Below are 17,684 nucleotides of genomic sequence, written 5' to 3'. Positions count from 1 at the left end.
CAATAGAGACCGTATGTCAGTGCTAAGATGGCGAATGTTCTCTTCCAAGGTGTCAATCGTCTGAGGCGTATCGGTGTAGACCAGAGGCTTCACATGGCCTCACAAAAAGTAGTCCAGCAGTGTTAAATCGCATGATCTTGCAGGCCAACTCACGGGTCCATTACGCGAAATTATTCTTTCACTGATCGTTTCTTTCAATAAATCAATTGTGACACGCACTGTGTGGCATGTTGCACCGCCTTGTTGTCCATTCATGATGAAATAGCAAACCAAACTGAACACAAAACAAGTGACAGCTATTAAAATAGCTCACATATTAAATAGTGTTGCCAGCTTAAAGTTCTATACCTCTGAAAAAAACACCCTTTATTTTCATAGAAAAAATAGATGTTTGCTGTTGTGTAATAGGGAGGTATTGAGCATTGTGTCATAAAGCAAAATTTTCCAGGATGTGGTTTCAAGTCCAAATTTCTCAAAAAACAGTTTGTCAAACGAGCAATTTCCTATTCTCCATCTTGTTTCCTACTTGGAATGAGTTTTAGTGCGTTTTACCTCTGAATGTAGCATAAAAAGTTGAGCTAGATAAAAAATGAATAACATTTAAAAAAAATGGTGATACTTTAATATTATATAATGTAAAATTGGGTAAATATTAATTTATGTTAACATCATATAAATAAATCATCGCTATTTACTATCCATGTACAGAGTCAAACTTTTACATTTTCATTCGTTGTTACAGTAGAAAAGGTTAGCCTATTTGTAGAAAAATCTAAAACAAAAAAAAAATCTAACTAGGCTATGAAATAAATATTCAACTTAGGGCAAACTAGTGCGATCAGTTTTGCTAGTTTTTAATTGTTGATATTCAGCATCTAGTTCAACGAAGAAAATATCATATATTATCCGACAAACATCTGCATCACATATTTTTGTTAGGAAAAACGAAGACGAAAGTGAGGTTTGAGTTATTTTGAGTTTGAGCGATTTTTCGTTTGAACTTTGACGAACTTCCAGCCTTTTGAAAAATTAAAATTTATCCGAAATCAACAATTTTCATTTTCCTTCTCGTTTAACTGGTATTTTTGTATAAATTTTGGTTATTTAAGCTAAGCCCCCCCCCCTCTCTAAACACAGCACAATTGTCACGAGGAGTTTTTTGCCTACAAAACATTGAATGAAATCAAAAAGAAGGTGTCTGAAATGCCTATTTTTCTCTACTTGACGTTATATATTAATAATTAAGAAATTAAAATAAACTAACTCAAACGAATATACAAAACATAGATTTCTGTAAGCAAAAATTATGCTATTTCAAATAATTTAGAAAATCGTGTCCAAAACTTTCAAAAACATGAGAAGTTCTAAAATTTAATAACACGACGGAAACTTTAGTTGTACTTATACCATTTTGGTGTTGGTGCTTCTGAAAAGTGTGATTTGTGGTGGACCCCTTGTCGGGAAAGCAATTGTCGTCTCATAACTCTTAAGGGCTGCGTCATGCAGTGTGTTGAGCAGCGTTCCAAATAATTAAGAAAGTAATTAGAGTTTCAACATGGTGTAAATCGGACGGGCAGACAAAATCCTCTGTTTAATAACCGCGAACGACTGCAATAAAACCCTCTCCCAGAAAGGTCTCCGCATTCAAAACCAAAGCTGACGTCAGAATTATGCCGAAGGGATAGAGGGGCAACTTTTGTCGTTAAAATACTGAGAAGATGGGGTTTAAATAGAAAAAATAGCACTTTTAATCGTCGCAGTTTGTTTTCGGGAGTCCTGGACTCGAAATAGCAGCAAAGGTAACTTTTCAATTTTAAGTTTCATCAGCTTGGTTCGCTTGAAATAAATATTTTTTTTTCTCTGCTCTTTCATGCGCGTAAGAGAAAGTGGAGCCGGAGAACTCTCGCAAACACAGCTGAAAATGAGTTCTCTAATATTGTGATTGAAAAGTTCTGAAAAGAATTTTAAATGAGAGAAATTGACTGCTAAAAAGGCAATACGAGAGTGCGTTTAAACTTCAACTTTTGTTAAAGTTACATTTATATACTTCGATATTTTTGAAAATGTTATACATTGTTCGGCAGCAACCTCTGTGACGATGTTTGATTTTAAACTACTGTTAAATGAATAAGAAAGATTTCATTGATTTTGCGACGATATTAACGTAATGTATTAGCAATTTAATCGGATACATTTCTTAGAAAGTATAAAGAGCAGATCTAGATAACTTCCTATATGTCTGTCCACAGTCAATATTGCTATAAAAATAATAATATTGCTTAAAAACTCGTAATTCCAAAATTATCGCGCATTTGACAAAGAATTTTGAATGAAAAATATAATGCATACCCATAATTATGAACATCACATGGTTGTGTTTGTTCAAAAACAGTTAATATCGATAGGGGCCATTCATTGATTACGTAAGGGTCCCGAGGGGTAGGGGGATTGGAAAAATATCTACATATCCTTACTTGGGGGAGGGGCAAAACCCGTTCTTACGTAATATTTTTCAAGTCGATATTTTATATTAGAAATGGCGTGATCATATTTAGTGCGTTGTCGTATTTAGGGGCAGGGATCACATTTCATTTGCGTCTGGGAGGAAAAAAACGACTTAGGTTGAGCTTTTTTTTTTTCTTTTACAAAGAATTAATAGTGTAAAATATATTAAAAGAATCGCGCTATATTTGGCATGTTTTGTTTTTAATTAGTGTCGCATCATTACACAAAAATGTCGAAAAAGCATTTAGCTAAGATATCAACTTTTTAGTTAATATTTTTTTACACAAAATATGTTTAAAAGTGATTTTATAATAGTGAATTTAATAAGTTAATTTTCTATTTTTAAGAGTAGTCAGAAGCACCACGAGTTAAAACGTTTTGAAGGTGGGAAAATTCAAAATTTACTAAATGAATTTCCAAATGTAACTGAATGATAAATATGTGCATGCACTTATACTTACACCTAATGAACAAAAAATAAATAAATAAAAAAATACGCATTTTATTTATTTATTTTTTTTTGTCAAAAACTATGCAACATCGCATTACTATCTCCATTTTTTAAAGAACCTCTCCACAAATTTCCACTAACTCTGGATTAAAACAACAGCTTTAAATTGTTGCAAAATACAAACATGTTTAAAAATCGCAAAAAAAAAGCTTTTATTGATAAGTTCACTTCTTAGATGGTTCAAGATGGCTTAACAAGTCTGTTTTCTGGCTGCAAGTAATTTTAATGTGCTTTCGGCCAGTCTGTCAAAGAAGGCGGGATCTCACATGCAGCAAGAAAAAATATGTCTATCGCTGCAGCATCCACATGTCCAAAATATAAATAACGGGTCATTCGATGGCCATTTTGTCCTGCACGTGATATTTCATTTCAAGACTTGTAAGAGAAAATATTCTTTGGTGAAAAAAATACATACTTGTGTGATTTCTAAAGAAAAAAAACATGCTTACTGCATTTTTTTATATATTACTTCTGAAATAAAATGTCTCAAGCAGCATGTCCGATTTCTGTTTAATGACCCACAATGTGTATTTCATGATCAAAGTAGCACAACAAAATAAGTAGCAGAAAAGCCAATCACACATTTTTTTAAAAATATAACAACATATTCGGAGGATTTTGCGCTAAAATTGAGTCTAAAACTGATATTAAAAAATGCGTCCTGGATGTCAGAGGTAAACTTCATTTAAAAGCAAAAAATTAAAAAGGCATTAAAAAAAACTGCATGACAGTTATTTAGTTTCTTTTACTAGGTTAGCAATATATATATATATATATATATATATATATATATATTAAAATGTAATGAAAAATGCAGTTCAATTTGAGCCACACGTAACGGTTGAATCACCCAAAGCAGTTTCCTCATTCCTTGCAATAAATATTAACTGAGAGGCGTTCTCTCTAAGACTCTTTTTGTGCAACTTCGATTACCCTGTTCCCTTTCAACAGCTGTTTTTGTTCTAACCGTTTACTCTTTTGCATAACACGATATTTAAACCTAATGCACCATCTTTTGGTCGAGAAAAGAAGTTCTGGATAGTTTCACTTCAAGCAAAACCGTTTCAGTCGTTTCGTTTATTGTATTTATTTATTTTTTATATATTTATTTATTTTTTGTTCTTGTTCAGATTTCTAGTTATTAGTTTATAGAATTTTCCTTAGCGTTAGGACACTTTTATGCACAACATGCCTACACATTGTAATTAGATAAAATGGAAAGAATTTGCTTCAATTTTTACTTGCGCTTGTGGTAAAATATAAACTGTTTAATAAGGAGTCAATTAAATTTCCTATTTTAATAAGAATGTCTTGACCTAAACAGACACAGTGGGCGCTGAATGAAGAAATACTGAATACAGGGTATGGATACCTCAGCTAAACTGTTGCAAAAAGATTCTTCATGTCCGATACGATGTTTAAAAAGTACGTTACCAACTAGAGTCCTTAGAACCCGATAGGTGGTGATGGTGATATTTTATTCTGAATAAAATAAATGAAGTGAATATTCTCTTTTAGTTCAGGCGAAAAATTTTGAAATCTTATTTTGCTGACTGTTTTAAGTATTCACAGACCCAAGAATATCATGAGTAAAGCTGATTTTCTACAAGCTAGCGATATCTTCCACTATGGAGCTAATATCTAGTGATAATATCGCATTTCGTGACTTCCTGTAATATTGTGGTTCTATTAACTTTACGCTTGACTTGAGGCGAGGTCATTTACGTTTGAGTTGAAAAAGGATAAAATTTCTGATTGGCACATTTTCAACAATCCTTATCGCAATCAAAATTGGCTGCAGTTAGCTCTATTTAACAATAATTTATCTTGAAACCAACGTGCCTTAGAATGATAAGCATCCGAGGCTCAGTCGTCAACTTATGAGAGCCAAACTATAACAACCCTAAAAGGCCTATTTGGGTCTATCGAAGCTGATCTGACCCTGATCGGCATTTAATTTATCAACTTACGATTTTTTTTGTTTAGTTTTGTTGATTCGCTTTAAGATACATCAATAGTCAAATTTTGAAATGCTGTTTATTTTTACTCAAAACTTGAAAATGTTCACTTACATCCCTTTGCTTCTCACTGCCTCAAATGTAATTTCCTCACACTGAATTAGATAATGTACAGCGAAAGTTATTATAATGAACGAAAAATACTAGCAGGTGAAATGGACTGCAGATTGTTCTGCACTAAATTTAGAAATCTTAGTTTTTCCCTGTATGAATGGACAATGGATAAGAGTGTTTTCCAAGCGATAGACTAATCGTGATAGACCAATACTTTGAATTCCAGTGTCACCCAACATAACTCCACTGGATTTATTTTTGAGCGGCGACAATAAAGGCATGGTTTTTCCAATACTTGTTCCTGATATAACTTTTATGGGAGATGATGCAATTAGCAATCATCTCTGTAATAGCTCACATGTTAAAAGCAGAGAAACCTAGTATTGACGCGACGTTTACTCTGCTACTAACTTAACTCATGCAGCAACATTGAAGGTACTGAAAAAATAGAAAAAGACCATGTTACAATACTCATTAATTTTTCAGAAAACTGAACGTTTCAGTATTTTTGTTATTAATGTTGAGAATGAATTTCTCAGACACGCTGTAGAACGTAAAACGTTGACGTGTAGCTCTGTTGCAAAGGAGAGAAGCCCTTTGTACCTTCAAAAGCGACCTGATTTTATATCTTTTTGTTTTACTCTAGTTTAATTTGTCGAAGCAATGAAATGGTTGACGTCGCATACGTATGGTTGAGCAAGATGCAACATTGATGTCGCTTGTTCTCATGTCGTTTTGAGTTGAATCGCCTAAATTAGTGAGCACACATTTTTTATAGAGAATATTAGTGTTGATTATCTGTATTTTCCAGTATATTGTTTGTTTTGTTTTCTTTTTCATTTCTTTTTGTTTTATTTAAAAAAAAAACTATAATTTTGAACAAATTTTTCTTTTTTTTTTACAAATTAGATCAGTATCCAAAGATAGCCAAACTCCGAACGTACTCTAGAATCATCAAAAAATCATTATTTTGGGGAGGAGAGGCGTGTGAAAAAAATCTTATTCTTACCATATTACACTAGCATGTGTAAAATGAATTTACATGCAGAAAATCGTTTTATATGTAGAAATATAGCCCATTCTGTTTTTATGAAGACGAAATAATAAATAATTCGCTTGAATATTATATATAATCTTAATTATTTTTTTCTCTTTTGCAGGAACAGCTATGGGTTTAAAATTCGTTCAGTTAGATGTTCCAGGAGCACTGCATAGTGGCGAGTCTACTTGGCTGAAATGTCAATACGAATTAGGTGATGATGAGCTGTATTCAGTAAAATGGTACAAGAATAATGTGGAATTCTTTCGATATTTACCAGGAGATGTGCCAGCTGGACAAAATTACGAACTACTCGGAGTGTATGTTGACGTAAGTCACGTAAGGCATTTTAATGTTTTTTTCTTAATACCGCTAGAAATGTTCACTTTTCTCTTTTAATAATGGTTAAATCCATGAATGTAATCGTACCCCAATAAGTAAAACCATTAAATGAAAAAAGATCAAAAAAGCTTTGTGCTACAATATGATTAAATTAAAAAAGAAAAAAAACAACGTAAATAAAGCACAGATTAACAAAAAATACAACATATAGCATTTCAATTCTACAATGGAGCCCAAGTTGCTTCTTGTCGTGAATTCCTATTGGTTGATCTGTTTGATATAAATACCGGTGTCCACGTGGTTGACGTTTAGTTCTTTCACGACTTCCTGGTTATGTGCTGAGTTTTTGCACTGATGAAGAGGCTCCATTGTAGCCTTGAAATAGCTATATGCGGTATTTTTGTGTTAATTTGTGCTTTATTTTCGTTGTTTTTTTAATTTAATCATAAGTAAAACCATGTGTTCATAATACTTATATTTAAGCAATTAAGTTTTCTAAAATTAAATAGTAAAATGAAAGAAATATGTGTTTTCGTTTCACACATTACTACTGACTTCGCATAAGTATAATACTTCGTATATATAAAATCAAGCAATTGATTTACATTTTTGTAATGATAAGTTTTAATTTGTCTAGAATAGGGATGTGTCGTTCATGAACAGACCACTCTAAATGACAGACTTCTAAAAAGTGAACGGTGCCACACAATCTCCTAAAAATGAATTACCGTTCTTTTGAACGGTGAACGGTTTGGAATAGGTATCATTATTGCATTAGCTATTACATTCATGCAATATTTTCAATGCACACTTTATATATACATATCTATATATATATATATATATATATATATATATATATATATATATATGTGTATGTATATATATGTATATATATATATATATATATATATATATATATATATATATATATATATATATATATATATATATATATATATATATATATATATATATATATATATATATATATATATATATATATATATATATATATATATATATATATATATATATATATATATATATACGGGTCGACTTGAGAACCTCCTCCGTTTTTTCGTCGGTTAAAAAATAAATACGGTTTTAAACAAATGAAAAACACCGACTACTGGTATGTGCTCTTGGAAGAATATAATTATAAATTTATCTACGGAAGTTTGGGTTCATAGCAGTTGAATTGCTCACTCGAAAATAAAAGATTTTAAGCGACTGGGGTTACTTATGACCCCACGCGAAGTGACTGAAGTCGATCAAATGAACGAGTTCAATGTGCGGGTTAAAAAAGCCAACGTTCCTCTGATGAAATGATCATTGAAAAGATCGACATTGCCCATGCCTAAATATTCTAAAATTTGTGACACATAAAAATAAAAATTAAACTTAAGTGTTTGGAATCAAGTTCTGTTAAATGAGTTGAGGCAGTGAGAGGGAAAGTTTTGTAAGCGGATGTTTTCAAGTTTTGAGTAAAAATCTGTGCAAAATTTCCGATCCTAGGTAGACTATCATACTTTTTTTAAAAAAAGTAAAGTGTGCTGTAGAGCAGCACCTACCAGAACCACAGTAACACTATGTCTTGTTCTGTCTGCTTTTATACTGGTTATTTCAAAAATTTTTGGTTTTTCTTAACTATCCTTAGCTTTCCTGTTTATGGTGAAGTAATAGCATATTTAATTACATTTTTTTCTAATTTCGTTTTACAATTTCAACTATTTCTTGAAACATAGTTGCGTAACAAAACAGCAGCAAAAAAGCAATACACACACCAAGATTCGAAGTAAGAAGAAATAGCATAATTAATGAACGCAAGGGAGCAAATTTCAGCTTGATCAAAAACTCTTATTACTTTATTAACAACCTCATTATAAGATCCCATTTAATATTTATCTCGCATACAGTTCTACTTGATACGGAAGCAACATTTTATCGCAAGAAGTGCCGTTAAATTCTTTGTCTGTTGCCTCCACGGAAATTAATTGGCTTTCAGTAACCTGGCTTAACCGGTATTATTTGATTATACTTTCCGCGCGGGTCCAATAGAGACTCCTAGCTCCAGGGTTGGTTGATGTTCTTGTGGTTTTGGCACAAAAATAAAAATGTCATTATCTGCTGATTGTGAGTCTACACTAGGGAGATATTTAAGCTAGGCGATGGCTTGGAAGTAGCATCCGTATTCACCAGGGTCTTTGTACTATTGTCCGACTAAAATTAAAGGCAATTTTTGGGATGTTTAACGAGAAAATTGCTTGCCTTACGTGGGTACCCGCTTGAAGGAGCGGGAATGAATTTCTATTTCTATGCAAGGTTTCGGTACGATCAAGAATTAATTCTTTCAGTTTATAAATAAATATACCGTCGGACTTGCTTATAACGAGCATTGATTTAACGAGAACCTGGATTTAGCGAGGAAATCAGAAATACTTGGTTGGTATATTTTAAGTCTATGGTTGCGTAACTCGCTTTTAACGAGCAAATCTCGTTTAAGCGAACAATTATATTTGTGATTCGAAAAATAAAAAGGAATGACTGTATGAAGCGACTTTCAGCTTCACTTTGCGTAAATTTTCTTTATCATTCCAAAGTCAAACCAAAGTTAATGATAAAGCTTAAATGTCAAGAACAAGTGATGACAGCACTTTTTTTTTTAACTTGTGGAGTAAAGAAACATTATAAAAATATATATGTTTTAATTTGTGGATTCTTCAAAACAATGACATAAAAAAGGACATTCAGACATTCTAAAGCAAAGTGCCCAAGCTATTTGGTACTGTTCAGTGATTAAAAATAAGAAGAAAAAAAGCAAATATACTGAACTTGTATGATTCACGAACTCTTTTTTTACGAGCACTCGGTTATAACGAGCAAATAGTGTGGTCCCTTTGCGCTCGTAATAAGCGAGTTCGGCTGTATTGACATGTTTAGTGATATTACGGTTTAATAAAATGTGATATTGAACAAGTTAAAAATATTATAGTGAAGCAAAACTGAAGACACTCGTGTTAAGGTTATGATGAGCTTCTTTTGCAACGGAAAAAAAGCTTAGATTATAAATTCGATTCATTTAAAGCAATCATTCCATTTTATTTACTGAAATATATATTTATTTGGAGTTAAAACTCTAGTTAATTTTATTTTTCATGTAAAATATAAATAGTTTAAATAATTTATTAAACTCCACTGCTTTAAAATCTTTACTAATAATAAAGCTCAAAGTCTCTCTGTCAGGCTGTCTGAATGTCTAGATGTCTGGATCTCTGTGACGCGCATAGCGCCTAGACCGTTTGGCCGATTTTCATGAAATTTGGCACAAAGTTAGTTTGTAGCATGGAGGTGTGCACTTCGAAGCGATTTTTAGAAAATTCGATTTTGTTCTTTTTCTATTTCAATTTTAAGCACGTTTTCCGGAGCAAAATTATCATAAGATGGACGAGTAAATTACGAAATTATCATGACGTGGAATGGGAGAGCGAATGAACATAGCCAATTGGCGAGAAATTCATCATCCATTATTTGTAAATATACAGGCTAACCAAATGACCTTTTAATTTTCTACTACGGGCAAAGCCGTGCGGGTACCTACTAGTATATAATAAACTAAACCTGTTAATTGATTTTCTATTAAAATAAGGTATTTGTTTTTAAAAGTATTAATATTCAATAGATTGTAAGATGAACGTATATCAGTGTAAAAAAAAGGTCACAGACAACTTAATTTTTTTACTCATAGAAACTTTCGCAATAATACCAGGGAATTCGGATTATTGAAACGATAGGATTATTTGGATCATGATCAATAAATAAATATTTAAGGGGGTCCGGGACACAAAAATCCTCAAATTTTGCAATTTTTTTTTTATAATTTGAAGAATTGCTCCGTTTTGTTCTGCTTAAGAGGACGTTTGAATCTTGTTTCTACCTTAAATAGAACGAAAGTTACAGTTATTTTTGTTGCATGCATCTAACGAATGTGTACATAACTTTAAAACTTTAAACGCGTTTTTCTCCATGATGCAATTTTTCCCGATTTCTTGCATTCAAACTCTTATAAGTCAGGAACCGATAGAGATAAAGTAATGAAACTTGGAGCATATCTTTTTCAAGCAATTTACTTTAATTTTTATTCGGCGAATTTGAAAAAAACGTTTACTGCAAAAATTATGATTTTTTTTAAAAAAAGTATCTTCGAATTTTTCGAAATTTTTCTTCAAATATTTTTTATTTTTTATTGAATCAATATTTTTAAAATCGCCGAATAAAAATTAAAGCTTAGATATTTGTGCATACTTTTTTGAAAAAAAATTGAAAATTGACCAACAATATTTTGAGTTATACAAATTTAAAGCAACCCCACTTTTTTGAAAAAAACTAATTAAATTTAAATAAAAAAATAATTTTTTTTCATATTTATGTTATGATTTTGCTTATTAAATAAATGATGAATCAGTTCAAAAAATTTCAAAACTCTAAAGTACATAATAAAAAAAATTTCAAAATGTGTCCCGGACCCCCTTAAAACAAAATTGAGAGGAAAATCACAAAAATATCTGTAACGTATATTTGTGAAGTACATCGGATAAAACAAAAACAGCATGATTCTGAATAGAATTCGATTGGCATAACCATTGAATGTGCGCTATTATTCCAATTTTTTTGGCGGAGAAATTATAGCCTGCTCTCCTGCACTTTGCGATAAATTTTGACGATGGTTCATCACCCGACGATATGCGACTGTCCGCCTTATCATAGCTGGCAGATTACTTGTTTAACAAAAACTTAGGTAAAGAATTTACTGATCGCAATCATTTTACGTTTACCTGAAAAGTCGTGCTGTCCCTGAAAGGTTAAACACTATCGTAGTGAAAAGTTGCAGCTCTATCTTTAATATCGTAGAAGCAAAAAAAAATATTTACTTTGTCAAAATTTTACCACTTGATTTATTTTTTGACTCATTGTTGTAGACTTCATTAAATGATGAGTGAATTTCTAAACAAGTTAAAAAACCCAGGTGAAATCAATAGTTTCAAAATTGGATTTTAAGCATAAAAGCTTTAAAAAAGTAAGAAGGAAAAAAGATAAAATCTAATTTGAATTATTAAGTAATGAAAAAAAAATGTCGAGTAATAAAGGCCTATGAACAGGGTTATCAGCTGCATTTTTTGGGGTTGCTCCGCAAACATGGCGAACATCTGCGGCTCTGCAAAGAAGTTATTTTGCTCCGCATTTCCCAGCCAAATGTTTTCAAACTTATATTTTGTTATTATCATGTCAAACTTGTAAATGACGGAGATTAAAGATGCTTATACTCAAAGATTGAAAAAGTGTTTAAAGCTGTTTTATTAATTAAAAAATAATTATTTTTATACTACTACTTAAAATGATTATTAAAGCCCTAAAACAATTTTAGTCAAGTAGTTATAGTTATTTTTATTGATTTTCATACAAATACTGATATGCTCCGCAAAATTTCAAATTGCTCCTCAAAATCACCACATTTGCTCCTAAAATTGCTCCTCCAACGTTGGCTACCCTGCTATGAATGAAACGTTCCTCAAATGGTTAAATTTATTATTTCTCAATGCAGAAGAATGCAATCAATTCATGCAGCAGTTTTCTGCAAGGTAATCATCTAGAATTTGCACTTTTTTAAATGTGCTTCTTTTGTTGCTGTTTTATTTGTGCATATTTTTAAGTAAACATATTAAAATGTATCTGAATTTAGCAATCTATGTTACTACGCATACTGTGATGTAAGCATTTTTTTTTTTTTTTTAATGTTTATAGCTATCAAGATCAAACGCGACTCACGTTTACCTCTACAAAACGGACTTGAATACCGAAGGTACGTATGGTTGCGAAGTTTCTACCGAAGGACCTTCTTTTCGTACCGTAAAAGCAGACAAAGAACTGAGAATATCACGGTAAGTTTTTTTTTTTTTTTTTTTTTTTTTTTTTTAACTACGTAGGATAAACGTTTAGTGCCAACTCCTTTTTTTTTTTTCTTTTCGTAATTTTATATTTTGGATCGATATTTTTTTTTATGTCTGTTAACGCAGCTGATCCCAATAGTTGTAGCTTAACAGCAATGTTTGTTTTTTCTTCTTTTTTTTTTCTTTTAAGTAATTCGTGATCATGAAAAACAATGTATTAAGTAGGAAAATGAACAGTTTGATGTTTTTTTTTATCGATAAGTACGACACGGAAAAATATGAGGTTATTAACACTTTAAACATTTTTTTTTTAAACTGGATACTCCAGTTGTTCAATATAATTTGATTTATTACCAATTTAATTATTATTATTTATCATTCCTGGAAAGGGGTTATTTTTTAACCTTTTAAGGCGATTTGTTTTCTTAAAAACTGACAGAAAATGATCTTTTTTTAGATAGAAAATGAATACATAGGTATAGTAAAAGTTTTTTTTTTTTTTTTTTTTTTTTTGCAGTTTCGGCTTTTTGGAGAAGAAAATCATAAAAAAACAAAATTCAAACAAGTTGTAAATGATTTTTATAGCATGTTTGTTTCCAGTTTCAAAATATTAAAATCAAACTAAATCAAAATGTCATACAAGCATAAGGCTGGCTAAGTATTCAACTTGGCAGTAAAAAGGGATATGCAGTGAAACCTGTGTAAGTTGACCACTTGCGGTGCAGCACTTTGGCGGTCAACTTAGACAGGTGGTCAACTTATAAAAAGGGGGTAATATTTTTTTTTTGTCATTTCTTGTACCATCTATTCGTTTATTGAGGAATTCACCCTTACTCTTTCTGTTCACCTCACTTTCATTGTTTAACATTACTGAAAGTGAAACAATGCTTAAAATTCTAGTCAAATAATTTTGTTATTATTTTCCTTGTTTTGTAACTATATTAGACACTAGTTTTAGAAATTCCATATATGCCTGCTTATTTTCTCTGGCTTTCTCCATTTTCAATTGCTTTTAATATTTTATACTTTTTATTAACCTCAAGTTCAACTAACTTTCTTTTTGAAGCCTTTTTATGTAAAACTTACAGCACAAAAAGCAACAAGCTCAATTCTCCCAGTTCATAAAGGCAAAATTAAAATATCCTATCTCTTAATCCCTTGCACCAGAAACATGTAACTTGACTCATTAGCAGGCCCAGATCTGCGTACCGGCCGGCAGTGCGAGGGGCCCTCGTCCTTAAAGGAGCTAACGGCCCTAGAAATTGAAGAAAAAATAGAAAAAAAAAAAAAACCTAGCACTAAGGCTTATTTGCTTTACAAATAGACACTGCTGGCCACTAGGGAGGGGCCTTACATAATTTGTTGCAGGGGGGGGGGGGGCAAAAATTTATAGATCCGGGCCTGCTCTTTTTAGCAGAATTCCTGTGTTGCTACAACATATTGCAACTGAAAAAAAAAAGACTGAACTTTTCTACTGACACCTATTTTCATTGAATAGAGTACAAAAAGCGATTTCAAATAGAACAACAAATGAAAAACAAGTTTAGAGAATAAAGAGCAGCATAAGCTTTATGCTGCTGTTTAGTTAGTAAAATGCTAGCATGTCTTTAAAACATTAAAATCATTCTTTTAAAGCTATCATAATAATAATTATTATTATTAAAAATAAATAAATAATAAAATAAAATAATATGCTGAAGAATGTTTAAAAAAGAAACGAAGTGGTCAACTTACAACGGGTTTTTTACAATATTCCAGACCAAATTTGGCTTACATTAGTGGTCAAGATAGACAGGTGGTCAAGATAGAGAGGTGGTCAAGTTATAGAGGTTTTCCTTCATTTTACGAGATAGGACTAATTCCGTTCATGACAAAAGCGGTCAACATAGACAGGTGGTCAACTTACAAGGGTGGTCAACTTTACAGGTTTTACTGTATTATCTTTTGGTGTATTCCAGCGGTAACGGAAAGACAGTTTGAACAAAAAAATCGATGTATTTCTGTCTGTGAGCATATCAAAATGTATATTTTTTTCAAAAACTGATGCATAGACTTTTATACACATCATAGTAAGTTGCAAAAAAAGCCAAAGCCAGAAATTTTTTGCCAGTAACTTTTTTTTAAATGAAATTTGAGGTCTATGCCCGAGCGTCACTCGGGTTTCTGTTTTTGGTGAAGTTAACTAAGCCCGAGATTCTCTCGGGGGCCCAATATTTACTCTCTTAGCTATAAAAGTACGAGTTATGTACGTTTCTAGCCCTTTTTATATATTATCTACGAACTTTTTACTTTCAGAAAAAAATTATAGATGGCACTAACAGGCAGAAATAACTACATGAAACGTGATTAAATTGGGGTTTAAATTCAAATTTGTGCTTTGAAATGTACCATACTACAGCAAATTTTATCAAAACTGTTTATTTGCAAATTAAACCTATTTTCAGATATTTGTTCAAGATTTAGGTACGTTTTTTAATTCAGTCTATGTTAACTTAAAATGGTTTTTTGTTGGTTAAAAATGATGTTTTCCTATGCGGAACTTTTTTTTTTTTTCAAACATGCCTTTTTTGCTAATTTCTTACTAAAAATTGATTTTTATTTCATTCAAATAGATCCTTCATTACAAAAGAAAACATCTCAAAATAAATGTAATAAAGGAAAATTACCAAAATACACATCTTCCAAGTGTTTTTTTAAAAAATCATGCAAAGTGCTAAAAAAACCCAGTCTGGATGGAGATATGCGGTCGAACTAGCTCAGACCTGAAAGTGTTAAAAGCGGTAACGGAAGGACAGTTTTGCGTTTTGATTTTCACGCAATCATGTTCTCCCCAAAAGTTCAGCCTAACTATAAAAGGGAAAATTTTATAAAAATTAGAGCACACACGGGAGTGTTCAATCATTACAATTTCACCTCCAGTTTTAAAAAACAATTACTTTAAGCATATAAATTATGTATTTGTTACGGGAAAGTCTGTTAAGGGAAGGACTAACGGAAGGACAAGAAGTCGAAAACAATTTAACTTGGTAAATTTCAACTCACAAACATTTATTCAGCTAATACAGCAGTATGCAACAATGACATCTAATACTTGAGCCATCTGTTACAATTCTGAACTCTTGAAACGCTCTAAAATATTATCAGTTATTTTCTTTGTCAGGGAATACAAAGATTATTCTAAATTATTATGCATTCTCAAACAAGATATTTTTACTCCTTTATCATCTATATGAAACACCTGTCCAACATTGCCCTTTGTTAATTTCTTTCTCTTCCATTCAACTAACAAAACTTGTCCAAATGTTATGAATCCTTTCGCATATTCTCATTATTTGGTGCTTTTGATTCAGCTGTATCTTCTTTTTAATATTATTTATAACTGTCAGTCTGTTGACTTAATCTGAAGTGAAATCTATTTCGATTTGTGGAAATACTGACTTTATTCAATAACCTAAATTGTTACAGGGTTCAAATAGTGCATATTTTGTGTGTCAAGATGAGAATGGATATTACTCCATCCTATTGAAAATTGATCTTTGACTTCAAGGAAAAGACTGTTGAGAAAAGGACTGTTCAGGAAACTTGTTCAGGAAAGGATTGTTGAAAGCATTAGTTCAACAGTATGTTTAACGATTGAACTGAAGCTCTCAACAGTCCTTTCCTGTTACTTGCGTTAACAAATCGGAAAGCAGTTTCAATATGGTATTGTTCCAATATAAATATCAAATTTCTAAGCAATTGTTTCTGTTTAAATTGGTTTGTCATATCACAGACATGTCATACCAGAATGATTTTCACATGCTTAGGAACTTTTAAGTGTAGTTTTCATGATTTTTATCACATACAATAGGATAAATAAAATCACAAAACATTTTTTAAAAAAACAATAAAAGTTTATTTTTTAAATGAAAGCACACGTAATTTTTGTACAAATATTACTTATATATGTTTTAAATGTGACTACTGACTTTAGGCAATAGTTTGTTTTCCACTAGCATTCTAAAATTTTACCCTGTATCAGCTTATAGATAAATGTCCTTCCGTTACCGTATTTTTTTGTCTTTCCATTACCATTAAAAACCATGTAAATTAAACCCATATTAAAATTCAAACTGAACCTCCTTTACAAGGAATATAATTCTGCTTTGCATAAAAAAACATTAGTTTCTATACCCAATAGTTTCTTGGTGAACTAACTAAGATGCAGTATTTTGGTAACGGAAGGACATCAAACTATCCCCTTAGTAATGGACCTATTTCACGGTATGAAAACAAAAAAAGAAACTTACTGAAAAGTTTAACTAGTCATTCAAAAGATAAAAGTTAACCTAAATATTATATGCTGATAATAAGTATATTGAGACAACTTGGTTTTGCACTTGATTTTCTGAAAGTCATCAAACTATTGGGAAAAAACATGATAAGATTAAGAAATTCATTTATTTCTGAAGAGAATGATATATAGCAAGAGACAAATTATTATTTTTTTTAAATTTAAGTGTCATGTCCCCTTTATCTTTGAATTCACCTTTTCCACTCCAGATAACTGCTTGACACAAGAAAACGTCGTTTATGCAAGAAAAATCGTACATAGATAGGTAAATCGAAATAGATCTGCTGCTCTTCTTACGCCGCTCAATTAAAAACGCAAAAAAGTTGTCCCAAGTGGTAAAACAGTCGATTTTTTTTTTATTTTCTTAGTAGGTTTTTTCTTACGCATTATTTTGCATTTGACCTGGTTGAAAGCTTCTATTCTGTAGTTCACTTGCAAACAAGACCCTCCCCCTTAAAACCCCAAATAGATTCGTGAAAGTTAAAAAGTACTCTGCAACTTAGGACAATGAAAAAATGTTTAAAACTTTCACATTGATAAAGAAAAAAATAAAAACACTATTTCCAACTTTTCAAAATTTCAACAGCTTATGAAAAACCAGGTAAGACAAACGTATTAATTAAATAAGCGTAAATTTTTATTTGGGATTTTAATTTACATCGACTACTTCTAGTAGATTAAAATGAAGTAAAAAATATCATTCTTTTAGAAACATATCCTTCTATTCTACGAAGCATACTGAACGCCGTCCTCAAAGATGCACGCAACAAGTCAAATTTAAGGGAAAAAATATCTCAGCCGAAAAATTAAGAGAGGTAACAAACTCAAACTATGTTATCAAAAAATTTAACCAAGAAATATTATAAAAATAACAAATTCCGCCTAATGACGCAAATGCATTATATCTCGTTCATTAAGAAAAGCAAGAAAAAGG

At 31.3% G+C, this 17,684-nt stretch overlaps 1 protein-coding gene across 1 annotated transcript in view; it reads left to right on the top strand.

The window, feature by feature from the left end:
• Positions 1-17,684, top strand: part of LOC129218166 (uncharacterized) — a 454,520-nt gene that overhangs the window by 327,717 nt on the left and 109,119 nt on the right. Inside the window, exons 2-3 of the mRNA XM_054852380.1 lie at positions 6,249-6,457; positions 12,272-12,402. Coding sequence (XP_054708355.1) covers positions 6,249-6,457; positions 12,272-12,402 — 340 coding nt within the window. The remainder of the gene's footprint in view (positions 1-6,248; positions 6,458-12,271; positions 12,403-17,684) is intronic.

The sequence above is a fragment of the Uloborus diversus genome, chromosome 3, assembly GCF_026930045.1.
Source record: "Uloborus diversus isolate 005 chromosome 3, Udiv.v.3.1, whole genome shotgun sequence".
In the NCBI taxonomy this organism is placed as follows: Eukaryota; Metazoa; Arthropoda; class Arachnida; order Araneae; family Uloboridae; genus Uloborus; species Uloborus diversus.
This window is presented reverse-complemented; position numbering and strand designations above follow the sequence as displayed.